This window comes from Acomys minous (assembly GCF_964271855.1).
Source record: "Acomys minous genome assembly, chromosome: 1".
NCBI lineage: Eukaryota > Metazoa > Chordata > Mammalia > Rodentia > Muridae > Acomys > Acomys minous.
The window spans coordinates 61097377-61124897 of record NC_140483.1 but is presented as its reverse complement, the minus strand read 5'-3'; the positions used below and the strand labels follow the sequence as shown (position 1 = coordinate 61124897).

Here is a 27521-nt window from a genome sequence, read left to right as displayed (position 1 = left end):
AAGAGGGTCCCTGGTGGGAGCGCTCCGGGGAACAGAAGTTGAAACTTTAAGCTATCACAAAGACAATGGATTACTGCAGAAACCGACACTAAGAAGCCTATAAACTCCATGTACTAATTTTATGAACATGAAGACAATAAATCATCATTTCTAAATAATGTTTGAAGCAAAAGAATAAAATGAAATGCCTTTTATACTTCAAGATGCCAAAGCTCTTTAAGTGAACTAAGGACACTCAGACTTCTTGATGCTCAGCTAATGCACTCATGCTGGCTTTAGGGGAAAAAGACAGCACATATTGACCTAAAATGTCCTCAGGTTTTCTGAGCAAGAAACTCAGTACACAGTAGTACTGGAAAACACACACTCTTCACACTAAATCACTCACAATCCTTATTTACTTAAGTTTATTGCCAGATATTATTTCACTAAGTATGCCTGGCTAAAATATTTTTTATTAGTATTTAAGGAATCAAATATGAAGAAATTATTCAGATTAAAAATAATCTCCTCAGCCAGCTGTGGTGGCATACACCTTTAATCCTAGCACTCAGGAAGCAGAAGCAGGCGGATCTTTTGTGAGCTCAAGGCTAGCCTGGTCTACAAAGCAAGCTTAGGGATAGCCAGGACTACACAGAGAAACCCTGTCTTGAAAAACCAAAACCAACCAAACAAAATCTCCTCAACCATTTCTGAAGAAACAAGCTGGTATTAAATCACAAATCACAAACATAAATTTTAAGGAGATCAGAGTGTACTTAGCAGGTTTTAAAAGGAGTATACAAAGTTAGGAAGGAAAAGTGGTCAGGGTATGGAGGAGTAAGGTCTGGAAATGAGAGGTGGATTTATGAAAACATTATATTCTAGTATAAAACTATCAAGCAATAAGCTAAAAAGATTTAAGAAAAAAAACAAACAAACAAACAACAACAACAACAACAACAACAACAACAAACCCTAGCTAGGCACATCATCATATTCCTATAAAAAGAGAAGTAGGAATCTAAAGCAGGATTTTGAATTTGAGGCCAGCCTGGACCACGGCCACACAGTGAAGACCATGCCTCAAAAGATCAAACCCAAAGGTAAAGCTAAAACAAACCAAAGCAAAGTTGTTAATCTTCACATAACCCATTTATTTAAATCCAATTCTCTCCCTCCCTCCCTCCCTCTCTGTCTCTCTCTGTCTCTGTCTCTCTCTCTCTCTCTCTCTCTCACACACACACACACACACACACACACACACACACACACACCATTACTTATCCAGGCACAGCAAGGCACATTACCTTGGGCTTAAACTGTCGGGCAAAGAGAAGATACCTTCTGATATCATCAAGGGAATAAACCCTGTCAATTGATTCTTCAATCCTTGAATGCAAGTCTACTATGCGCCTGGCAATAGCATAATCTGTCACCTAATTCAAAACAAGAAGATAACGTCTATCAGTCATAGTAGTATCGATTATGTACCACATGTAGTAGGAGATGATTTATAGCTACAAATGACCTCTCATCTGGGCATGCAGCGAATGCCTGCAACCCTAGCACTTGGAATAGCAGTTCAGTGAAGTCATTTATCCTTGACTACATAAGAACTTCAAGGACAATATAGGCTACAAGAGAGCCTATCTTTTGTTTTGTTTTTGTTTTTTGAGACAGGGTTTCTCTGTGTAGCCTTGACTGTCCTGGACTTTGTAGACCAGGCTGGCCTCGAACTCCCAGTGCTGGGATTAAAGGCATGCGCCACCACAACTGGCTGCGAGACACTATCTTGAAAGAAGTTAATAGGCTCCAACTTTCTTTGGTTTTTTCAAACAAGGTTTCTCTGTGTAGCCTTGGCTGTTCTGGAGTCACTTTGTAGACCAGGTTGTCCTAGAACTCACAGTGATCCACCTGCTTCTGCCTCCTGAGTGCTGTAACAGATCTTTAAATAAAAAATAAACACATCTTAGGCTGGAGAGTTAGCTTAGAGGTTAAGAAGTACTGGTTGCTCTTTCAGAAGTCCTGAGTTCAATTCCCAGAAACCACATGATGGCTCACAACCATCTATAATGAGATCTGGTGCCCTCTTCTGGTGTACAGCCATACATGCAGGCAGAATACTGTAAACATAATAAAGAAATAAATCTTAAAAAAAAAATCTTATGCTGGGTATGCCTCCCAACACTGGAGGCAGAATTTCTGTGAGTTTGAGGCCAGCCTGGCCTACATAGCAAGTTCCAGACAAGAGAGAGTTATGGTGAGTCTCTGTCTCAAAAGTAACAAACAACAACAAAATTTATAAGCCTGTGCATGTGTTTGCACCATGTATGTATATGCTTGCTGCTCAGAGGCTACAAGGGCTTCAGACCCACTGGAATTGGCGTTATGGATGGTTGTGAGGAGGCACCACATGGGTGCTGAGAATCAAACCTGCAAAAGCAGCAGGTCCTCTTAATGGCTAAAGCATCTCTTCAGTACCCTGATGTCTATCTTTCCCACTCTAAAAATATCCCTGGTAGGTAGTCCATTTGCTCTGAAAACAAGAACTAGTGGGGAGGAGGAAGGGAACCAGTCAAACAAATAAAACGGGGAAGTAAGCAATTAGAGCAATGTTACTGACACATGCGCATGAAAAGGGGGCATACACTTTATCCAAGGACCAGGGAGGCAGAGAGAGGTAGCACTCTGTAATTTTGAGGCCAACCTGGTCTGCAGTTTCAGGATAGCCAGGGCTACAAAGAGACCCTGTCTCAAAAAGGCAGAAGGAAAAACAGAATAAACCAACCAAACAAATGAAACTATAATGAAACCTAGTGGCATAACTTAAAAACTTTCAAAAAAATAGCAGAGCCCTTTACAAGGCCCTCATTACATGCTGCTGTTTCTTTGGATATGTGTGTAGAAGCAATCCTCATAAAAACCTCATGAGGTAGATGCTAACTTTATTTTATATAAAAGCAAACTGAGTCCCAGAAAGGTTAAATTCTCTGTGCACAGTCTCAGTAAGTAGTGGAGACAGGATGGCACAGTCTACCTTCACTGTATCCTCTCAGCCACTACATTATTACCTGTGGATTAACGATGTTCATGTACTTGTGAGGAGGAAGAGGAGAAATCTAAGCCCAAGTCCCCGAAAACATTCACAAAAGTAAGGCTGTTTTATTTAGGTAATGCTGCAGGTCAGACTGGAAGCAAAGATTCTGCGTTGTATAGAGGACACCGGCCCCCCGGGGTAAGAGTACAGCTCACAAAGATGGGCATGATGGGTTATACAGGGTCCAAGGCTAGCACAAGTTATACAAGACCTTGTGGGTGGTGCGCTGTTTGTGTGTTATCATTGTGTATGGTTGAATATTTAAATATAAAAACAAATAACTCAGGCCAGTAGTAGTACACCTGAGGGGCTCTAAAGGTCATAAAACTGAACACAAATAAACAGCATGGACAACAGCAGCCTAAGTGGTTACCTCATTGCACTCATCCACCAGGATGAAAAAGAGATCAAAGCGGGACATGATGGGCGCTGACAGATTGATGTTCTGCTTCAGTGATTTTGACCTGTCGTAGTGTCCGCTGACAGGATTTGCTGCGGCTAAAATGGATGTCCTGGCATTCAGAGTTGCCTGACCCAAGAGAGAAAACCATTAGACTAAAAGAAACCCAAACTGGTCAATGTAGATACAAGAAAAATTCTATCTCACACAATTAACTAAATGGAAGCAAAAGGAGAAAGCTTTCACCCACTGACTCGTCAAAACTCAAGTACGGGGAGAAACAAAACAAAACAAAACAAAACAAAACAAAACAAAAATTTCAAGTACGACGACAGTACAACAGGCTCTTCTACATGGTGATGAACGACATAGGCCCTTGGCAGCATTCTGCTAGGAATTTACCTTTAAACTAGACACAGGACACACTCAATTTACTACAATAAATAAATCTTGGTGACACACAGGACTGAAAACGACCCAATGTATGGTTCATACAGTTCAGTGCCATGGGGCTCAAAATGGACCGAGTAGGTGCTACTACAGGAAGACTGAGAAAAAAATTATGTTATGAAGCTAAAGAAGGTAGGAACTATATGTACTTGCATAAGGTATCCTGGGAGGGGTATCTACTCAGCACAACCTAGTAGCCATTGTGCTAGGAGTTGTAGGGGAAGATTTCTCTTAGATCTATATTTAAGTATAGTTAAACTTATCTATTACTTTAAAAACAAAAAAGGTTTTCTTTTGGTTTTTGCCCCCTGAGGCAGGGTTCCCTGTGTAGCCTTGGCTGTCCTAGAACTCGCTCTGTACACCAGGTTGGCCTCACTCAGAGATCCACCTGCCTGTGCTTCTGCAGTGCTGGGATTAAAGGCGTGTGCCACCATCGCCTGGCCTTTTTTTTTTTTTTTTTTTTAATTTTAAAGATTTATTTGGAACTGAACTCAGGTCCTCTGAGAGAACAGTACACACTCTTTGCACTGTTTGACCTGAGTGTGATCCCCAGAAACTATGCAAAAATGATTTTATAAATGAATATTTATAAGGCCTTAAATTTTTGAGAAATAGTAAGAAATGCTAAAAATCACACCATTACTTTCTATTACAGCAATGTGTCTGCACTGAATCAACGGTAACACATGTATTTTAGATCAGCATTATACACTGAAACAATGTGCTTCCCAGGTGGGTATGTTTAACACACTAATCTGCACACTAAGGGGATACAAACCTTCACTCCCGCTTTAGTGATAGATATGGTCTGCTGCTCCATAGCTTCATGAATAGCAACTTGGTCCCGCATGTCCATCTTATCAAATTCATCAATGCAACAAACACCCTGTAACCAAACAGATCTAGCAGTAAGGAATTTCCTTGCAGGATTGGGGACACAGCTCCATGGTAGAGTACTTACTAGCCTAGCATGTGTAAGAAATCAGAGAAACTGCCTTGCAGATGTAAACCAAAAAACTCACAAAGTTTCCTACCAGAGACCTTCCCATTCATAGGATGTAAACATTCTTAATTCCTGTTTAGACAAGACTATCCAACAGAACTCCAAGCTAGAAGGGAAACTCATACCTGACTCACTTAAACTGAGAGCAAAACAAACAATATACTTTTCTCAACATTTAAACCTTAGCATAGAGACGTGGGCTGAGTGTAATAGTGCACATCTTTAATCAAAGAATGTGGAAGGCAGAGGCAGGTAGACCCCTGGGAGTGCCAGGCCAACCACAAATACAGCCTAACTTCTGTTCAGTCACTCATTTAGCCTGGAAAGTAAAGAATGAAGGAACACTACAATGAGTAAAAGCTCACACCCACAAGGAATTGATCTGCCAGTTATATATGTAATATACCATGTATCTGCAAAGTAACAAACTGGGATAGTCCAGTCACAGCAAAAACATCCTAGGGATGCTCAGCAAGTGTCAACTAATGATGACAGTCTCAATTTAATGTAGATTAATAAAACCAAATAACATACTAATGAATCCAATAGAAACTATACGTCTTTTGTTTGTTTCAAGGCAGGGTTTCTCTATGCCAAAACTATAGATCTTTAATGTAGGTCAAACGGGTATTTACTCTCATTTCCTTATACCCAACAGCCTACAATGTCCTTACATTATCAGCCAGCATCAAAGCTCCAGCCTCGATGACAAATTCGTGAGATTCTTCATCCCTCACCACAGCTGCTGTTAAGCCGGCAGCACTGGAGGCCTTGCCGCTGGTATAGACAGCTCTGGGGCTGAACTCATCCACATGCCTGTTCAAGAACATCACACAAAGATTCATCAACACATCAGTAAACCATTCCAGAAACATCAGCCAACAGGAGTTCTATTTCCCTTGGCTTCTTACACTGATTCAAAGTCATTCCTGTCAAATGAACTGAATACCAGATTAAAAACATCAATTTAGCCAGGCATGGTGGCGCACGCCTGTAATCCCAGCACTTGGGAGGCAGAGGCAGGTGGATCGCTGTGAGTTCGAGGCCAGCCTGGTCTACAAAGTGAGTCCAGGACAGCCAAGGCTAACACAGAAAGACCTTGTCTCGGAAAATCAAAACAAACAAACAAACAAAACAAAAAAACCCATTAACTTTAAACTTAAAAACAAAAACAAAAAATTGTGCTTATTTTTACTTTGTGTGTGTGTGGGGGGGGGGTAGGGGAGGAAGAGATGGTGAATGAAGGTCAAAGGACAATTTTGTGGTTCCCTTCTGCTACCTTTACACAAGTTCCAGGGATTGAACTTTACTCACTAGCTCATTTTCCAGCTCCCAAAAATAAACACACACAAAACTAAGGAAGCTGAGTAGTGGTGGAGCAGCCTTTAATTCCAGCACTTGAGAGGTAGGAGGAGGTAAATGTCTGTGAGTTTGAGGAGGCCAGCCTGGTCTAACGACTGAGTTCCAGGATAGCCAAGGCTACACAGAGCTGGATGTGCTGATATACCCTTCTCATCTCAGTACTTAGGTGACAGAGAAAATGATCATGAGTTTCAGACCATTCTGGGCTACAGAGTTAAGACCCTGTCTCAGCCAGGTGTGGTGGCACATACTTTTAACCCCAGCACTCAGGAGGCAGAGGCAGGTGGATTGCTGTGAGTTTGAGGCCAGCCTGGTCTACAAAGCGAGTCCAGGACAGCCAAGGCTACACAGAGAGACCCTGTCTCGAAAAACCAAACAAAGACCCTGTCTCAAAACAAAATAGAAAAGCAGAGTCACTGATCTCAGTTTTACAATTTTCACAGAATTATTACTGTTACCACAGAAACAGTAGAAACAACCAGAACCTCCATCAATGCATTATGTATAAAACAATGTAGCACACACATATAACAGAGTATCATGCAGCCTGATCACTACAGCATGATGAATCTTCAATGTATTACACTAAGTGAAGCAAACTAGAACAAGTACCAAACAGTAGGGCCACACTTACTAACTACACAGAGTAGGCTGGTGCTTGCTGTGAGCCCTATGAGAGGGAAGAACTGTGGCTAACAGGTATAGCGCCTCAGTTCAGGGAAACAAAATGTTCTGGAGACAGGGTGGTAGTGGCTACACAATGTGAATGCAAAGCAAGTCCAGGACAGCCAAAGCTACCCAAAAAACCCTATCTCATGGCGGGGGGGGCGCGAATGGGGAAATTATGTAAAGCAGTCCTCTAGACTTTCTCCCAAGGGAAGAAAAGTAGTCCTTAGCTTATACTTGTGAGAACTGTCTAGATTACTGCCCACATTTTTGTCTTGAAAGGACCTGAAACCATGGTAGCCAATAGACTATTCCAGAAATTATGTCACATGACCATAAATAATGTTTTAAAAACTATGTTAATCTGGGTGGGGATGATATATGCCTTTAACCCCAACACCTAGGAGGCAGAGGTAAGTGGATCTCTGAGTTTGGGGTCAGCCTGGCCTACAGAGTTTAGGATAGCCAGAGGTACACAGAAAAACTCTGTCTTGAAAAAGCAAAAACCAAAACCCCAAACCAAACCAACAACAAAAAGTTAAAGGGGGTAGGGGGTCAGGAGGAGGGCTCAGACAGATGGCCCAGCAGCTAAGAACACTGGCTGTTCTTGCAAAGGAACACGTGGCTCACAACTGTCTGGTTACTCCAGTTCTAGAGAGTAGAGTCCTAGAGCCCTCTTCTGGCCTGGATTAGTACTGCATGCCCATGTGCACAGATGTACATAGAAAATATCCATATACATCAAAAACCCCTGAACAACTCAGCCCCCTCCAAACAAATACAATAGTCAAGTGTGGTGGGCACATGCCTTTAATCTTAGCACTTGGGAGGCAGAGGCAGCCTGTGAGTTTGAGGCCAGCTTGGATTACACAGTGAGATCCTATCTCAATACCACTACTACCTGCTCCCGCAAACAACGAAAAGGGACAGGAAAACAAACCAACCAACCAAACAAACAAAAAACACACGCAAAAAGAACACAAGTTATAAACGACAATTCAAGCTCTAAAAAGTGAAGGTAGAAAAAACCCAAATATTCACTGACTAACAAATGGATAGTGGGCTGGGTGTGGTGGCGCATGCCTTTAATCTTAGCATTCAGATCTCTGTGAGTTTGACACCAGCCTGGTCTACGAGAGTCCAGGACAGCCAAGGCTACAGAGAAACCCTGTCTCAAAAAACCAAAGCAAACCAAACCAAAAGGATAGCGCCCCTCCAGTACAGCTGGTGATTTAATTATAAGTGCGCTGACCTGAGCAACAGATGAATCCCTGAATGTACTCCTAATACCCTGGCACTACTGGGTAGTGGAAAATAGATGGGGGAAGGGTGTATTTGTGTATTTACAATAAACTGGTACCTGCAAAGGCTCTTGTCCATTGTCACTCCTGTTTCCTGGCTGCTCTGAGGTGAGGAACTCTACTCCCCCGCTCTCCACTATGACCTTGTCTCCTTAAGTCCTCAGAAACAGTGGAACCAAGTGATCATGGGACGAAACTGTGTGTCAAAGTAAATCCTTCCTCCTTTAAGTTGGTTGGTATCAGTCACAATGACAGAGGGCTGACTAACACCATAAGGAGATGGCATATTATTTAGCAAGAAAAGGAAACAAAACACTAATGCAGGTTCCAACGTGGCTATATCTTCATGGCTTCATGCTAAGTCAAGTTTATTTCTAAAGACCACATATGAGCCAATTAAAAAATATATGCAGATTGGGACAATGTAGTAATTTACATTGTTCCTTTCTATACTGTGGAAAGAGTGATTACTAACAAGCATAGGGTTTCCCTCTAAGCAGCAATAACATGTTAAACCTAGTTCAATGGTGGTCTTATAATCCATTAATATAAACATCGAACTGCAAAATTTAGGAGTGAATATCATGATGTATAAATCGCATTGCAATAAAGACGCTAGAAAACACTATATAAAAAGTCTAAGAAGCCGGGCGTGGTGGTATACACCTGTTAATCCAAGCACTCAGGAGGCAGAGGCAGGTGGATCTCTGTGAGTTTGAGGCCAGCCTGCTTTACAAGGGAGTCCAGGACAGCCAAGGCTACACAGAGAGACCCTGTCTTGGAAAACAAACAAACAAACAAACAAAGTCTAGGAAGGGCCAGCGGGATGACTCTGCAGGCAGGTAAAGATGCTTGCTGACAAGCCTCATGACCTGAGTCCAATCCCTGAAAACTACATGGTAGGAGAGAACTGACCCCTGCACGTTATCTTCTGAGCTGTGTGCACATGCACACACAAATCAATGCAGTAATAAAAGGTCTAGGAAAACCGCACCTATGAAATGCAATGCTGTCATAACAGGCACCACTGTGCTTGAGAGCACAGTGAATAGAAAGGAAGCTTTTTGTTTGTTTGTTTGTTTTTTTGAGACAGGGTTTCTCTGTGTGACCTTGGCTGTCCTAGACTCACCTCAAACTCACAGCGATCCGCCTGCCTCTGCCTCCCGAGTGCTAAGAATTCTTTTTTAACATAAAACTATTACTTTGAAATCTAAAATTCAGCTTAGGGATCTTAGGGATAAGTATAGCTCAAGAGGTAGCAAGAGGCCCTGGGCTCAATCCTCAGCATATCAAAGATAAAACAGAATTCAACTTGTATTATATTTGAAGGAAATAATTAATCTTTTTTAAAAATTATTTTATTTAATTTTAATTTATGTGCATTGGTGTGAGGGTATCAGATCTTAAGAGTTACAGACAGCTGTGAGCTGCCATGTGGGTGCTGGGAATTGAACCCGGGTCATTTGGAAGAGCAGGCAGTGCTCTTAACCACAGAGCCAGCTCTACAGGCCCGAAATGCTTAATCTTAAAATTAAAACAACTAAGTGTTCTAGGTTGGACACAGTGACATATGCAATATATATATAGAAACTGTCTCAAAAACAAAACAGCAATCGACACTGACTGCATCCTTTGTAGCATAGCTGGCCTACAAGCGCTTACACAAGTTGCTTTTCCCACTGTACTGACTCAGGCAGATACTTACTTGAGAAATTGGCTCTTAGCTGTACTTGGATCACCGACAATGCAAACATTTATATCCCCACGAAGAGAGGTCCCTTCCCCTGTCGTCTTAGGAACACCACCAAACAACATCAGCAAGACACCACGCTTTACTTCATCATTGCCTGAAATGAAAATCTCCAGATAAAAAATTCATTTTTCAGGGGGATGGTAAGATGGCTCAGTAAGTGAAGGTCCTTCCTTCATAAACCATAAGCCAAAGTTTGATCCTGAGAACCTATGTATAGAAGGAAAGAACCAACTCTACAAAGTTGTCGTGACATTCAAATGTGCCTTTTCTTGTCCACTGCAAATCCTACTTCCTAATGAGGCCTTTCCCACAGCCTTAGCCCTCAAAGACTTCTCCCACAGATAATAGTGTTATCCATCACACACCGCCACATTCCTAAGTTCTTTTTTCTTTTTTGTTGGAGGGGAGAGGATGTTAGAGATGGAGCCCAGGGTCTCATTCCTGCTAGACAACCATTCTTTGTCTGCGTGATCCATCTAGCCCATTTGCTAGTGGCAGCTCCAGTTCCTTCAGGAGTCTGAGGTGACATTCCTTTTGCTGACCAGCACTAAATAAATGTATGCTAAGTAAACCGATTGGATAAGATGCTGAATGAAACTTAGTGCTTCTATTAACTGCTCATAAATCCAATATAAGGACCAGTCTTAAACAGAGTACTGTTTAAAAAGGGGGAGTGGGGAGCTGGAGAGCTGGCTCAGAGGTTAAGGGCACAGGCTGCTCTCCTGAGTTCAATTCCCAGCAACCACAGGATGGCTCATAACCATCTATGAGATCTGTTGCTCTCTTCTGGCATGCAGGTGTACATGCAGGCACAACACTATATTCATAAAATAAACAAAAAAGTATCCCCCACACCAAAATGCTAGACAAATGGTTATGAACCATTTATTAAAAAAAAAAAAAAGAAAAAAAAAGGAAGAAAGAAAGAAAGGGTAATTAATGGCTTGAGAGATAGCTCATTTGGTAAGGTGTTTGTCAGACACCCTGAAGACCTGTGTTCAATTTCTAAAAACCATAAAAGCCAGGAACAGCCAGGTGTGGTGTGCACTCCTTTAAACTCAGCACTTCTGGCTTCCACTAGTACTGTATGCCTATGTGCACAGATGTACATAGAAAATATCCATATACATCAAAGAACCCCGAACAACTCAGCCCCCCAAACAAATACAATAGGCAAATGTGATTGATGGGCATATGCCTTTAATCTTAGCACTTGGGAAGCAGAGGTAGGCGGATCAATGTGAGTTCGAGGCCAGCCTGGTCTACAAAGCAAGCCCAGGACAACCAAGGCTTCACAGAGAAACCCTGTCTCAAAAAAAAAAAAAAAAAAGAAAAGAAAAAAGAAAGAAAGAAAGAAAAGCCAGGTACAGTGCCTCACACTTGTAATCTCAGTGCTGAGGAGCCCCAAGGACATCATTTGAGGTTGATTTCTGGCACATGTATGCAGACATATATAAAAACAGGAAACTAGGGCTGGAGAGATGGCTCAGTGGTTACACTGTCTGTTCTTCCAGAGGTGCTGAGTTCAATTCCCAGCAACTACATGATGGTTCAAGCCAGGTGCGGTGGCGCACGCCTGTAACCCCAGCACTCAGGAAGCAGGAACAGGCAGATCTATGAGTTCAAGGCCAGCCTGGTCTACAAAGTGAGTCCAGGACAGCCAGAGCTATTACAGAGAAACCCTCTCTTGAAAAACAAACAAACAAACAAACAAACAAAACCAAAAATCCAAATGGTGGCTCACAATCATCTATATTAGGGTCTGATGCCCTCTTCTGGCATGTGATGTAGACAGAGCACTCATATACATAAAAGTAAATAAATAAATCTTAAAAACAAAAATAGAAAATCCATTCTGCTGGGTGGTAGTAGCTCAGAGCTCAGGAGGTAGAGGCAGGGGGGTCTGAGTTCAAGGCCAGCCTGGTCTACAGAGTGAGTTTCCGGATATCCAAAGCTATATAGAGAAACCCTATCTCAAAAAACAAAAACAAAACAAAACAAACCCCACCACACACACACACACACACACACACACACACACACACACACACACACAAGAAACAAAAAAGCAACAACAACAAAAAACAAAAACCAAACCATCCCCCCAAAACAAAGCACCCCCAAACCCTTTCTATAACAAAACTGACTTGTGACCTATAAAACATGTTGAGTATATCAAGAGTTTTAAATAGTCCATAAGGACTTAAGAGATTCAATCTGGGTGTAGTGACATGCCTTTAATCCCAGCACTTGGGAGAGAGAGTTGAATTCCTTAAATTCAAGGACAGTTTAAAAACAAGGAGCCAGGTGTGGTGGCACACGCCTTTAACCTCAGCACTCTGGAGACAGAGGCAGGTAGATTGCTGTGAGTTCAAGGCCAGCTTGGGGCCTACAAAGCAAGTCCAGGACAGCCAAAATAACATAGAGAAACCCTGTCTTGAAAAAACAAAACAAACAAACAACAAAAGCTGAGATGGCACCTGTTGGCTGTGGTAGATCAAACCTTCAATCCGTGTGAGTTCAAGACTAGCCTGGTCTATAGTGCCAGGACATCCAAGACTATACAGTGAGATCTTGTCTCAATAAAAGAAAATGAAACTTAATTTTCTACCTGTGAAGTAGGCATAAATTTAGCAACTCTTTCAGAGCCCAGGCTATACTCAACTCATGCATTTGCCTGGGTCAGCCTCTTCTTTGAAGGCAGAGAATATAGGTGTGTACTACTATGCCTAACATGACTTGAATTTTCCTGTGTCCCCTCCTTGCTTTGTTGTTATGAGCTGCTTTGTGGTGGAGACCCGCCCACTGGATATCTCACATGGTAAGGAATCCAAGCTTCCAACGATCCACCAGCACCACAGCAAGCATCTGAGACCCTGCATGAGCTGCCCCAGGTCCTTTTGGGTGCCTATGGACGGCCTCTGCTGAGACAACAACTTTATTAAGTGTGTTGGTATTTTGTGTGCATGTATGCCTATATACCACATGCAGGCCTAGTACCCTGTGAAGCCAGAAGGTACTGATCCTCTAGAACTGGGTTCATATGGTTGTGAGCCGCCATGTGGGTACTGTGGATCAAACCCAGGTTCTCCATTTCTTCAGTCCCAACAGCAGCCTCTTCATGAAAATCCCTGAACCAGCGCCACCCATGACAACAGAGCTCTTACCGTGTATAGTGGGGAAGAGGCTAGTGCAGAGATTGTGATACAGGTTTTTGTCCTGACTCATTTCAAACACCTTTTCCCATTCCTTCACCGTCATTTGGTTCTTAATGCTCTCGGCTGTCTGTTCCTCATCTCTGAGTTCTTTCCCTCCAAACTGAGAAGTGGAAGAAAAACAAAATGAAAAACATTATAGAGAGCCAAGATAATGTAAAGGAAAAGAAATTTCACTATAATAAAATTGTGTGGGAGGTCAAAGCTGTGATTCATTGACTATAGTCCCTAAACTTGTAAGGCTTCAGTTAATAAGGCTATGTAAGAGCTTGTCATTGTCCAGAGAGGGAAACAAACGCTACTATTGTCTTATATTACTTTGAGCATAAAGGAAAGTTCACCACTGACATGAAGATGAAAATTAATCTTATCAAAGAGCTTTATCAAGCTCTGGCATCTTTTTTTTCCCCCCAAGACAGGGTTTCTCTGTGTAGCCTTGGCTGTCCTGAAGTCACTCTGTAGACCAGATTGGCCTTGAACTCACAGTCGTCTGCCTGCCTCTGCCTCCTGAGTGCTGGGATTAAAGGCGTGGCCACCACAGCCCAGCAAGCTCTGCTGTCTTAGTAGCATAATTCCTTCCCAGCAGGCACGAGACCCCTGCTTAATCCCTAGCACAGTCAACAAACAATTAAAAGTAAGACTCACCCTTGGGTTGGTTGGTGCAACATAACAGGCAAGGAAGACTAGCCTATATGACAGATCTCTGACACCAAGGGCCCGGAGCCCTCGAATGCCTTCTGTCTCATATCCGTCAACCCCACTGACTCGAGAGTTAGTCTCTGCACGTGCGCCTGTAAGAGTAAAAGATAATGTTTCACAGTTCAAATACCAACAGTGCTAACAGGAACTAATATACTGAATACGACAAAGTTGAAATAGCCATCTTTCATAGAAAAACCAGTATTTTATTCTCTTCATACCTCTGTGCTCACCCTGATTGGTAGCCAAAAAGGTTTCAAGGAAGATATGAGAACCCAGATATTCTGAGGAGCAGGTGGCTAGGACTGGTACTGACCTGGTGTGCTAAGCTTGGAGACATCAGGCACAACAATCAGTGTCCCTGTGAAGTCACATCTGTCACCAGCTTGTGCTGACTCCACAGCTTCAGCTCTCAGGATGACCTCTAAACTTCGGGGGATACTTCCCCGGGGAAGTTCTGCTTGAGTCTCTTGAATACGAACCTACAACCAAGAACAACAGCAAAGGTAAGAGATGCGTTTCCTTGATGTGCAACTGAAATCAACTGCTATAAATACCCACATATCCTAACCTCTCTGCACACTTTTATCCTTGTGTGTGTGCAGGCGGAGGCCAGAGGCTGATCTCAGGTGTCTCCTCAGGCACCTTCTTTCTCACTGGCCTGGAACTCACCAATTTGCTAGGCTGGTTGATCAATGATCTTTTAGGGATCTGGCCATCTCTTCCTCCCCTGCAAAGAGTTCCAAGTACATGCCACCATATTTGGCTTTTTATGTGGCTCCCATATGGAGGGTCACAACCATCAATAACTGCAGTCCCAGAGGCTTCAATGCTCTTTTCTGGCCACCGTAAGCACTGCATGCATATGGTGGATAGACATACATGCAAGTAAAACACCCACATACATAAAAATAAACTTTAAAAAATTTGTGCCTGCAAACTAATTTTAGTCAGATAGTTCAACTGGCTAAGCAATTATATCTATTGGTGCTGGAGAGATGGCTCAGTGGTTAAGAGCACTGTCTGCTTTACACACACATGCAATAGGCAGAACAATTTTGTACCCTAAAACTCCTTTTGGTCAAATAACTCAATTGGTTAAGAAATTAAATCTACTAGGGCTGGAGAGATGATTCAGTGGTTAAGAACAGTGCTCTTGAGGGCCAAAATTCTATTCCAATCCTATCACCCACGTGGAAGCTTACAACCATCTATGTGATGATTAGGTTTTTGTCATCTTAACATATGCTAGAGCTATCTAGGAAGAGGATCCCTTGACTGGAAAAATGCCTCTATCATGCTGGCCTGACGGCAAGCCTGTGGGGCATATTCTTGATTAATGGTTGCTGTGGGAAGGCCCAGACCACAGTGGGTTAGGCCACTCCCCAGGTAAGTGCTCTTGGGTTGTAAAAACAGGTTAACCAAACCTGGGAAAATAGTAAGCAACGTTCCTTGATGGCAGCAGTACTCAACTTTCCTAATGCTGCGACCCTTTAATACAATTCATCATGTTGTGAACCCCAAATCATAAAAATTACTTTTGTTGCTATTTCATAACTGTGATTTTGCTACTGTTAGGAATTACAATGTAAACATGTTTTCTGATGATCTTAGATGAGCCCTATGAAAGTCATTTAACCCCCCCTCATAGGGGTTGTGACCCACAAGGTGAGAACCATTGCTTTATGGCCTCTACTTCAGTTCCTGCCTCCAGGTTCCTGCCTTGACTTCCTTCTATAGTGGACTACAACTATACACTGTGTGTGTGCATGCATGGACAATTCGTGGGAGTCGCTTCTCTCTTCCACAGTATGGGTCCCAGGCAGACATCTTTACCTGCTATGCCACCCTGTGCACCTAGTGATGCTTGCTTTATTACACAGTATCCATAAGCTGCAAATATTAAGAAACTTCACACCTCAGCAGTGGTGCATGCCTTTAACCCATTTTGGTCTACAAGAGTTCTAGGACAGCCAGGTCATACAGAGAAACCACTTTGAACCCCCAGCCCCTCCAAAACCAAACTAAACCAAACCAAGCCAGCCCAAAACTTCACACTTAACTACTTTAATACTGATCTCTAAGGAAAAGAAAAATTAAGGTCAATGAATGTTTCCTACAGGAAAGCAAAGAAACAGGTGGGGTATCCTCAGGAACATGAGGATTTTTGTTTGTTTTTGGATAGGTTCTCCTGTAGCCCAGCGTGGCTTCCAATTACATACCAAAGGACGACACTGAATTTCTGACCCTTTTGCCTTCAGCTCCCAAGTGGTGGGACTAGAGGCACACACCACTACGGGCCATCCATTGTGTGCTAGGGATAAATCCTTAGGCTTTATGCCTGCTAAGCCAGCACTCTATCTACAGAAGTACATTCCCAGCCTACGGAACACTTCCGTCTCATAGGACATTCTCCTTTATTGTTGCTAATCTGCTGTTACAGGATAACCTGCAATGGACAAGGAGTCAGAGAAGAAAACTTGAAATTTCTTCTTTTTTTTTCGAGACAAGGTGTAGCCTTGGCTGTCCTGGACTTGCTTTATAGACCAGGCTGGCCTCAAACTGACAGCAATCCACCTGCCTCTTCCTGCTGGGATTAAGTGTGTGCCACCATGCCTGGCTGCTTCTTCTTCTTCTTTTTATTATGTAACATCTAACTGTGGCTGTCTTGAGTTGGCTATGTAGGCCATACTGGCCTCAAAGATCCACCTACCTCTACCTCCAGGTGCTGGGATTAAAGGCACCACCAAGCCTCGCTTTTGTAATTTTAAATGTTGCTTTCAAAGGGACACTATTGTACATTCAACTTGAAATGAGAATTTGTAGAAGAACATACAGTTGTACTGGGGTCCCTTTGTGAATACCCCATGGGTATCCAGGTTTTGGTTATTTCTGCATCTCCGGTTCTTGTGAAATAGTTGTAGCCCCTCTACCTCTCAAGAAGTAAAGCATCTTCAGGAATAAAACTTGCTGATGATGCAACAAATAAACTTTGTGAGAAGGGAGGGAAAAAAAAACCCTATCTAGTAAATACATTTATATTAAGAATTCAATCTAAACAGAAACATACCTTTTGAAAATCAACAAATCTTGATTTATTAGTGTCTAGCAGGAACCGCTTCCTGTTGGCACACACTGGATTTCGGCAGATATTCGGTTGCGTGTATTTGAACTGCTGCTCTACATCCTTGATCACTGTCTGGCAGTCCAGGCACAGGAAAGTTCCACTCACAAGCTCAGGGTGAACTGGGTGAGTGCGCACCACCTGCCCACTGATTCGGGTGAGCAGTCCAATCCTGGATGAGGTGAGCTCACGGATCCTGTTTGAAGACAAGTGTCATATTAACAGACATCCTTTCCATCTTTTATTCCCCTTTAGTTCTGGGGGATTGAATCTAGGACCTCATAGACTGAGCTACCACCCTAGCCCAGTTCCCATCTGCTTAGTGTTGGATACTGAAGAGATTTTTAAAAAGTTTTTTGTCTTAAATAACTTTTAATTATGTATGAGTACGTCTCTGTGTGGGTATGTGCGTGTGAGGGCAAGTGCTTTCAAATGCCAGAGTCACTGACTCCTCCTGGAACTGGAGTTACAGGTAGGTGTGAGTTTCCTGATACTAGTGCTGGAAACTAGACTCAGGCCCTCTGAAAATAACAGTTCAAACTCAAACTTGCTGAGCCACTTCTCCAGTCCATAATTTCTATTTTTATTAGGAGTGCTTAATGATGGGCATGCTTTAAAAGAACAGAGACAAATTATCCTATGGAATCTCCTAAAAGAATGGTCAACATGCCCATTGCTAAATTAGGTAACAGAAATTCACAATAAAAATAAAAATGATGGTGTGGTGATGCACACCTGTAATCCCTGCACTTGGGAGGCAGAGGCAGGCAGATTTCTGTGAGTTCAAGGCCAGTCTGGTCTACAAAGAGAGTCCAGGACAGCCAGGGCTACACAGAAAAACCCTGTCTCAAAACCAAACCAAAAAGCCCGCTAACAAAAAAGTACAATAATTATTGGGTGTGGTGGCACATGCCTTTAATCCCAGCACTGGGGAGGCAGAGGCAGGTGGATCGCTGTGAGTTCAAGGCCAGCCTGGTGTCAAAAATTGAGTCCAGGATAACCAGGACTGTTACATAGAGAAACCCTGTCTCCAAAAACAAAACAAAACAAAACCAGATAGTATTGAGTATCTGCTGCACTTCATACAGCCTATCTTATCTCCATAAAAAAGCAAGTTTCTCCAAACTAAACTTTCTGGTTAATAGGTTTAAACACTTCAAAAATGAAGCCAGCATGAATTACACAGCAAGTTCTCACCTTTAAAAGACAGCATAAGCAAATAAGAAGTACTTTCACAGTATCAGTGCTTAAGCACTCTTACTACAGTCTTCTCACTATCAAATATAAAAATTTCTACAGCAACAAGTCTGCTTTTTATATGACTTACATAGAAAACTCAAAACAAAAGACACCATAGATGAGCCGCTGAGACCCAGCAAAGGAAGTGTGATTGTGCACTATACAGGCAGCTATTGGTGTGGCTGGGCAACACGTTTCCTGACCGCCTAGCAAGTGGTACTGACAAGATGGATCCCTTCACTCCCAAAGGCCCCCTCTCCCTTACTTGTGTCTAGTCGGTAGGTCTTGGAACGCAACATAAAAATCTTTGGCAAAAGGGATCTCCTTTCGGTCTTTGACAAAGGTCTTCAAGGCCCGACACAGGTAAGGGTAGACTCTGAAAAGCAAGCAGGACAAGTGACGGCTTAGTCTTACCAAGCCTGCCTTCTTTTTCATGTTTGTCAACTTTGAGACCACAGCATTCCACCTGGTCACAATCAAGCTTTAGAACTGAACTGCAAGCCAGTGTTATCAATCACCCCCTATCCCAAACAAAGAGAAACAGCGAAGACAGAGTGCTATAGTAAATATCTGTTGCCCTGAGTCATTTAGTAGTCATACCACAGAGTACTCTTCAGTCCAAGGTAATTCCATCTGTAACTTGTCAGCATTATGTTCAATATTGTTAGTTTTCTCTGGATGGCTTACAAACTAGTAAAGCAGACCCCTGTTTGGTAAGTCCTAGTATATCTTTCCCTCTGCTTGCTTTTATAATAAACTCTGTTTTTTCCTCTAACCATTTTTCCCTTTGTGTATATGGATATGTGCACCCATGAGACCATGTGTGAAACCAGAGTTAACAGTAGGCGTTGACGTGCATCATTTTTTTTTACACATGATCTCTCAATAACCTGGACCCCCTGATTAGGTACACTGGCTAGCAGCAAGCACCTAGGATCTTTCTCTTTCCACTGCTCAGCCTTAGGGCTATAGGTATTAACCACCATGTCTAGTTTATGTGGGTGTTGGAACTGAACTCTGATCCTAAGCTTATACAGCAAGCACCTTCACCCATGGGGCTGTCTCCCCCAGTTCCCCTTCAACTGTTCTTGGTCAGCTATGACTGGAAAAGTTCGGAGTCCTCCAGCTTCCAAAGCAGTATGAAAACAGGAACATGTCTCCTAATCTGTGTGTCTTTACTTCTCTTATCACTAGCCACAAAAATCCACATTTATGTAAACATTTATTTAGAAGAAATACAGATCAATATTTGTGAACAAAGTTGTTTTTCTTGTGTGTGTGTGTGTATGTGCGGTTTGAGACAAGGTTTCTCTGGATAGCCTTGGCTGTCCTGGAACTCAGATCCGCCATCCTCTGCCTCCCTGAATGCTGGGATAATGGAATGTGCTACCACCATCCGCTCAAAGTTGTTTTGTCATAAATATTTGTATAGATAGTTAAAAGTGTAATCCCAGTACTTAGGAGGCAGAGACAGAGATCTCTGAGTTTGAGGCCAGCTTAGTCTACAAAACAAGTTCAAGACTAACCAGGGTATGTACTGAGACCTTGTATCAAAGCAAAATGCTACACCTAGCCCATTAACATGTTTCCAACAAATTTTATATTGAAATTATACATTAGATAAAAAGGGCAAGGTATTTTATATGCAATATGATCTCTGAAACTATATATACATAGGAAGATATCAAAATGAAGTGAGATTCTTATTCTTATAAAACTCTATACTTGCAGACTTGAGAGGTTTTGAAAGCTTGCTTCAACAGACCTGCAAAGAGTGGCAACCAAGGGGTGGTAAAAGTAAAAGTATACAGATAATTTGATTTTTTTTTTTCCTCTATAGTTTTAGAATAGATACACATGGGTTAGCAAGATGGAAAAGCGGATAAGAGTGCTGTTACCAAGGCTGAGTGAGAATTTGTGTTCAGTGCCCAGTACCTACAAGGAGGAAGAACAAAACTGACTTCTGTAAACTTTTTACAAGTTCCACACATGCACCATAACACAGCTGACCTTTTAAATACAAATATAAGAGACATATATTACTTCCTTGACCAGAAAAATAAGTAAAACTTTTAACAGAACAAATACATTACTTCTACAAAGATCCCCTAAATTGTCTTGAGTGGAGTGTGCTTCTAATTCCAGGTGTTCAGGTAGCTGAGGCAAGATCTCCAGCCATGAGTTCAAGATCAATTTGGACAGCACCCCGGTGAGCCCCTATCTAAAATAATGAGTATCTTTGGTGCAAAACTAGGACTTACTGGAGAGTTAATCCAAATACCTACTACTCCAGGGTTCAAGTGGGATAGGTACAGATCAAATAAAATGAGAAAGCAATAGAACTAAATGCTTGACACAAAGCGAGCAGCTTTCTTCTTGGTAAAACTACACAGAAAGCAACTATTTAAAAAAAAAAATCTGACATGAGGAAACACAAGCTCCACAAAGGGCTAGGTTAAAGTCACACCAGCATTAATAGGACCAGCTTGTACTAAAGGGCCTCCTCTTGGAAAGAAGTAACTGTGACAGCTGCTGCCCTCCTTCCGTCCAGGGAAAACACCTAGGGCAAGAGCCTGGCTTCTGAGGCTTCGTGTCTGTCCCAAGGAAAGATGAGTACACTCTTACCTATAGAACTCTTCCTGAATGGTGGTAGAAAGTTGCTGGTTAAATTGTTCCAGGTCCGCAAAACTTACAACCAGCGTGTTTCTCTCAGGACGAATTAGTTCCTCTGCAAACTGCAAGTATTTGATTTCTCCATCACTACCCTGGAACCTGCAGATACAGACAAGTCCTATTAAACAGAGTAACTAGGCAGTAAAAAAGGAATCTGGACACTAACTTAGTGTATTGATTAATGGGCATCGGTTTCAGGATCAGAGAGAGCCACATCCAGTATTTACCTGATTTAGGGCAAATCACTTATTTTCTAAATGTAAAACAACAGATTGGGACATTACCTAACCTCACAAAATGAAGAGTAAATAAGAGAATACCTTTAGAATAAATGGCACAATGCTTAGAGTATTTGGAAAATTCAGTTACCGGACTCTAATCAGTTTCATTCATGGTCTTTCTTTTTTTGTTTTTTTTGAGACAGGGTTTCTCTGTGTAGCTTTGGCTCTCCAGACCTCACTGTGTAGACCAGGCCGGCCTCGAACTCAGAGATCTGCCTGTCTCTGCCTCCCAAGGGCTGAGATGAAAGGTGTGTGCCACCACTTGCCCAGCTCATTCATGGCTTTTCAAGACAGGGTTTCTCTGTGTGGCCCTGGCTGTCCTAGAACTTGGCCTGTAGACCAGGTTAGGTTGGAATTCAAAGATCTGCCTTCGCCTTCTTCTGGGATTAAAGGTGTGTGCCACCACAGTCCAGCACATTCATTTATTAATGACTGTGTGTATATTGTGGTAGAGACCAGAGATGGCCCAGCTGTAACGAGCGCTTGCTGCTCTTCCAGAGGATCTGAGTTCAGTTCCTCAACACTCGTACCAGGAGGCTCATGAGCACCTAACTCTAGCTCTAGGGGATCTGACAACTTTTTCTAGCCTCTGCATTAAAATAAATAAATAAAATAAACCATAAAAGGGATAAAAATCAAGAACAAAACTTGTGGAAGTTAATTCTCTCCTTCCACCACATGGGTCTTAGAGACTGAACTCAAAACTATCAGGCTCGAGCTGGGCCTGGTGGTGCACACCTTTAATCCTAGAACTCGGAGGCAGAGGCAGTTGGATTGCTGTGAGTTCAAAGCCAGCCTGGTCTACAAAATGAGTTCAGGACAGCCAGGGCTACACAGAGAAACCCTGTCTCAAAAAACCAAAACAAAAAGCAAAAAACAAAACAAAAAGCCACACACACACAAACAAATAAACCTGTCAGTCAGTACTCACTGAGCCACCAACACTAGCCCTCACCTCAATTAACTGATTTATCATTTTCTTTTCTAAAATTTTAGATTTTTCGTGTATGAGTGTTTTACCTTCGTGTATGCATCTGTACCAGGTATACACATGGTGTGGAGGCCCTGAAACTGGAGTTACCGTGTGGGTGCTGGGAATAGAACCCAAGTCCTCTACAAGAGCCGCCAGTGTCTTTTATTTTATTTATTTATATTTTATGTGCATTGGTGATTTGCCTGCCTGCATGTCTCTGTGAGGGTGACAGATTCTGTAGTTATAGACAGTTGTCAGCTGCCATGTGGGTGCTGGGATTTGAACTCAGGTCCTCTGGAAAAACAGTTAGTACTCTTAACCACTGAGCCATCTCTCCAGCCCTGATTTAACATTTTCTCCCCAGTCGTTCCTGGCCAGTTAGGGTTTCTTTGTGTAGCCTGGCTGTCCTGAAACTTGCTGTTCCAAACTCAAGAGATTTACCTGCCTCTGCCTCCTAACTAATGGGATTAAAGATATGTACCAGTACTGCCTGCCCGATGATTTAACATTTTCTAAACAGGTTTTAAAATGTATTTTATGGGGGAAAAATTATTTTATGTATAATTAAGATCAGAGAGTTAAAATCCAAATGTTAAATTTCCATTAGTCATAATTTAAGAAGCAGAATAAAAAAGCTAAGGCATGGTGGTGTACGCCTTTAACCCAAGCACTCAGGAGGCAGAGGCAGGATCTCTTTGAGATCTACTGACTGTTTCTACTGGCTGAAAAGTGCCAGAAATGTAAGCAATTATGCCTACAGGAATAGCTATAATAAAGATTCATATATGCAAAAGGTGGCTTTGAAATTCTTCCTTGAAAGTCATTAAAAGTTAAATTTATGAAAAATAAGGGGCTGGCTTGATGGTGCAGGCCTGTAATCCTAGTTCCTGGGGAGTCTAAAGGTGGAAAGTTGGAAGTTTGGGGACGTCTGGACAATTTAAAGGGACTTTCTCTCAAAATAAAGAAATCAAAAAAGGGGGGCTGGAGAGATGGCTCAGACATTAAGAGCATTGTCTGTTCTTCTAAAGGTCCTGAGTTCAATTCCTAGCAACCATATGGTACCCTCCTCTGGAATACCAGCACACATGTGGGCAGAATACTGTATAAATAATAAATAAAATAAATCTAAAAAAAAAAAAAAAAGGGACTAGGCGTACACTCCTTTAATCCCAGCATACAGAATGATTTCTGTGAATTCCAGATAGCCATGGCAACACAGTAAGACCTTGTCAAATAAATAAATAGGGATGCTGGGTATATAGCTCAGTGCTAGAATGCTTGCCTAGCATGTATAAGGCCCTAGGTTCATTCTCCAACACATTAAGAAAACAAAGAAGCAATAAAACAGTAGGTTGAACCACCTGTGATGACTGATGGTGGTTTTGGAGAATTAAACTGCAACAGAAAATTTAGACATAGCTGGGTGGTAGTGGCACACACACCTTTACTCCCAGCACTTAGGAGGCAGAGGCAGGCAGATATCTGAGTTGGAGGGGCTACACAGAGAAACCCGGTCTCAAAAAACAAAAAACAAAAAAACAAAAATCTAGACTTTATTCTGCAAACAAAAAGCAAAGCTGCTTCTGTGAAAGGAAGATGGTTTTGTCTTATTTTATTTTCTGAGACAGAGCCTCTCTGTGCAACAATCCTGGACCGTACTATGTAGCCTTGAACTCAGAGATCTCCCTGCTTCTGCCTCTCAAGTGCTGGGCTTAAAGGCGTGCATTTTACTACACCCAGTGGGACTTGGGAGTTGATTTCGTTAGAAGTGCTTAGCTCCAGCACTTAACCACCGAGTAAAGGCACTTTCACTATCTGCTGAAGTGAACCCTTCCGGAAGACCTTTGTGAAGTGCTAGGATGGCTGGAGGGCTGACACCACCACAGTAGAAGAGGGAAAGCATCTAGAAAGTAGCAGACCTTCCGGGTGCTACGGAAAGTTTACAGCAGTGGTTCCCAACCTTTCTAATACTGCCACCCTTTAATCGTTCCTCCTGTTGTGGTGACCCCCCCAAACATAAAATTACTTCATAACTGTAATTTTGCTACTGTTAGGAATCATAATGTAAATCTCTGATATTTACCAAGGGGTCGTGACCCTTGACAAGTTGACAAGCCCTGGATTACAGACCTTCATCAAAATGAGTCTTGGTTGTGAAGGGTGAGCAGTTGTACTGACTGCAAAGAACATTACCAAAAGCAGGAAAAGAGAATTTTTTTTTTTTTTTTTTTTTTTTTTGGTTTTTCAAGACAGGGTCTCTCTGTAGCCTTGGCTGTCCTGGACTCACTTTGTCGACCAGGCTGGCCTCGAACTCACAGTGATCCGCCCGCCAGGAAAAGAGAATTTAAATTACAGTCCCCACCACTCTTTAGTTTTTCAACACAGGGCTTCTCCATGGAGCTCTAGCTGTCCTGAAATTTGTAGTGTGAGATCTGCCTGCCCCTGCCTCCCAAGTACTGGGATTAAAGATGTGTGCTGCCACTGCCCGGCCTACAGTTTGTTTTTAAGTGTAGCAGAATTTTGCAAGATAGCAATATTATCCAAATAGCCAAAAGGAAGATGAATGGGTAAGCAGTATGTGGTAGGTATACACAAGCCATGTAAATTTACTTTGCCTTAAAAAGAAAACTACAGTAAGCTGTCTAGCAAAATTAGCCACACGCACTACTTAGAGTCGTAGAATTCACAGTGTTAGAAGTGTTGTCAGGAAGCTAGGAAAGGGTGTAACTTTCACAGAGACAGTTGAAAAGCGTTCCCAACAGGGATCTTAGGGATGGTTGTACAAGTTGAATGCACACTCCCAAAAGGTCAAAACAGTTAAGTTTTTATTACATACTGACATAGATCTTAAAAAACAAAATACCTTTGTAAGCCATGTCAAGGCTTTTGCACTCCATACTGGATGCACAAGAGTAAGGAGTGCATTAGTATGTGGCTGTAAGGTGATGTAAGCCCAGAGGTGGGAACTATGAGGACCGGGCCCTAAAGGATGCCAGGGAAGGGGAGACGCAGGGAGGTATTTGTCCAGAACAACTCTTTTCATTACACAGGAAAGAACTCAGCCCACTGTATCAAGTCATAGGTTCCTGCTAGAATTTTCACCAACACAGGTGGCCCAGGCTTACAGCACTGCAAGCTCCAAGGGCTCCCGGTTCCCGGCTCTATGCTCAACCCCGTCAAACCCTGGCCTCCCTAGGCTGTGATGTGCAAGTCAAAATAAAATAGCGGGGCTGGGTTTCATCCCCACCATCGCATCAACCGGGCACGGTGATGCACGTCTGTCATCCGAGCACTAGCGAGGTGGAGGCAGGAGGACCACAAGTTCAAAATCTTCTGCTGCATAGCGAGTTCGAGGAGACCCTGCCTCAGAAAAGCATGGAGAAAGAAGCAGTGTATGGCGCAAGGGAGCACTGCGACGGGGAAAGGGCTCGACCAGGCTCTGGAGTCAGACCCTGCCCGGCCCGGCGCGGCCTCCGTCCTCCCCCGCCGTCCTCCCCGAGCACGCGCGACCCTAGGCCCCGCCCGGCCCGCTAGCCCCCGGAGGCCACTCACTCTTCCAGGAAGTCTAGGAACAGCTTCTGGCATTTCTCGGCCACCTCGTCCCGCACCTCCGGGTGCTGGCTTCCGGCGCCGGCATCCGCAGCCGCTGCGAGGTCCATGGCAGCGCTGAGAGCACGAACCACTGAGGAAAGACCACCGGTGAGGAGAGGCCGCAGCCGAGGAGGGTGCAAGCAGCCGCGGGTTCCACACGCCGCTCCTTCCGCGCTGCCGCTTCGCGCGCGCCTCCGTCCCGCCCCTCGTTCTCTCACCCCAGCCAATCATGAAGCAGGAGCTGGGCTATTTCGCGCCAAACCTGTCCAATCCGAGGCGGCTCCGCCCAGAGCCCCGCCCACCACACGCGAATTTCGCGCCAAAGGCCGACTCCAGGGAGCTTTTGCCCATGCGCAAGGTAGTCGCCCTCAGGTTATTTTGGCTTCTGGAGCTAAGAGGTTGTTTGGGTCTACGTAATGGTGGATTTTTCACTTTTCTTTTTTCTTTTCACCTTTCTTCCCTCCGTTCTTTGTTTTTCTCTGTCCCCTCCCTCTTTTTCTCCCTTCTTGTCTTCCTCTATTTTTCTCCTTCGCTCTCCCTCTTTTTCCAGAGCGTATATAGACTTATTATGTGAGAAAGAAAAAAAAAAACTAAAAGTGGAAGGGACCCCTAAAGAAGAATAATACACTTAAATTTTTTTCCGTGTTTTTATGTTTTTCAGGTCGTTTTCATGGTATTGGGAGATGACAATAAGGCACTATGATAGGGAAAAATCACTCAGTTAAACTAACTCTGAACTGTCTAGTTGGAGAAAACAAGCTGTACCTAAACCACAGGAGAGAACCCCTTAAAAGTTAGGCAGGGGACTGGAGAGCCAGCTCAGAGATGAAGAGAACTCGTTCTGCAGAGGACTCAAGTTGGCTTCACAGCACATCACAGCCTGCCTGTAGTTCCAGCTCCTGGGGATTGACACCCTGGGCTGACTTCTGTGAACACTAGTGTGCACATGTGCAAACACATAGACTTTTTAACAAGTCAGAGATAAACTCTGCTGAAGGAGGTGGCAGAGTTTGCAGTTCCTGCCGACAGTAAAATCTGTAAAACATCTTTACTGAGACAGGGGTCTCCAATACTCCAGCCTGGCCTTAGATTCTGGGTTCCTGTGGTGCTGGGACTGGGTTCAGTGCTTAACAGGGCTACCTTACTATTACATGAACCACACGGCCAGTCCTTCCTTGACTTTGATACCTTGGTGCTGATATTCAAAGCTATGTTTTACCAGTACTTTTTTTTCCCTTGGGCCTCCAGGACATAGTAAGCCTGGACCAAAATAAATAAACAAAAATAAACGAGACACTTTTTTGAGGCTTACAGGATATTAAAAACTAATGCCAGGCAGGGTAGATCAAATTAATGTTTTAATATTATAAAGGCATTTACTGTAGATTTGCAATTGAAGATACCATCTTACTCAAAGATGTCAAAGACTTGAGCCTTAAATTGCTCAGCCCGCTGATTCCACATGTAGTCTTCACTGTGTGAATATATTGAAGTTTTCTAGAGGAACAAACTGATAGAAACACACACACACACACACACACACACACACACACACACAGAGAGAGAGAGAGAGAGAGAGAGAGACAGAGACAGAGACAGAGAGAGACAGAGAGAGAGATGATTTATTAAGACTAGCAATACTGGACATGGTGATGCACACCTTTAATCCCAGCACTCGGGAGGCAGAGGCAGGCGGATCTCTGTGAGTTCGA

General features: G+C 43.0%; 1 protein-coding gene across 1 annotated transcript in view; it reads right to left on the bottom strand.

Annotated features, from left to right (window-relative positions):
- MCM6 (minichromosome maintenance complex component 6) overlaps positions 1-26021 on the bottom strand; it is a 33400-nt gene extending 7379 nt beyond the window's left edge. Inside the window, exons 1-12 of the mRNA XM_084793371.1 lie at positions 25771-26021; positions 20917-21063; positions 18557-18667; positions 16999-17248; positions 14245-14410; positions 13875-14020; positions 13182-13332; positions 9967-10108; positions 5607-5748; positions 4708-4815; positions 3453-3608; positions 1290-1418 (exon numbers count right to left, since the gene is read on the bottom strand). Coding sequence (XP_084649497.1) covers positions 1290-1418; positions 3453-3608; positions 4708-4815; positions 5607-5748; positions 9967-10108; positions 13182-13332; positions 13875-14020; positions 14245-14410; positions 16999-17248; positions 18557-18667; positions 20917-21063; positions 25771-25877 — 1755 coding nt within the window. The 5' untranslated portion in view covers positions 25878-26021. The remainder of the gene's footprint in view (positions 1-1289; positions 1419-3452; positions 3609-4707; positions 4816-5606; positions 5749-9966; positions 10109-13181; positions 13333-13874; positions 14021-14244; positions 14411-16998; positions 17249-18556; positions 18668-20916; positions 21064-25770) is intronic.
- Between the last annotated feature and the right edge of the window lie 1500 nt (positions 26022-27521).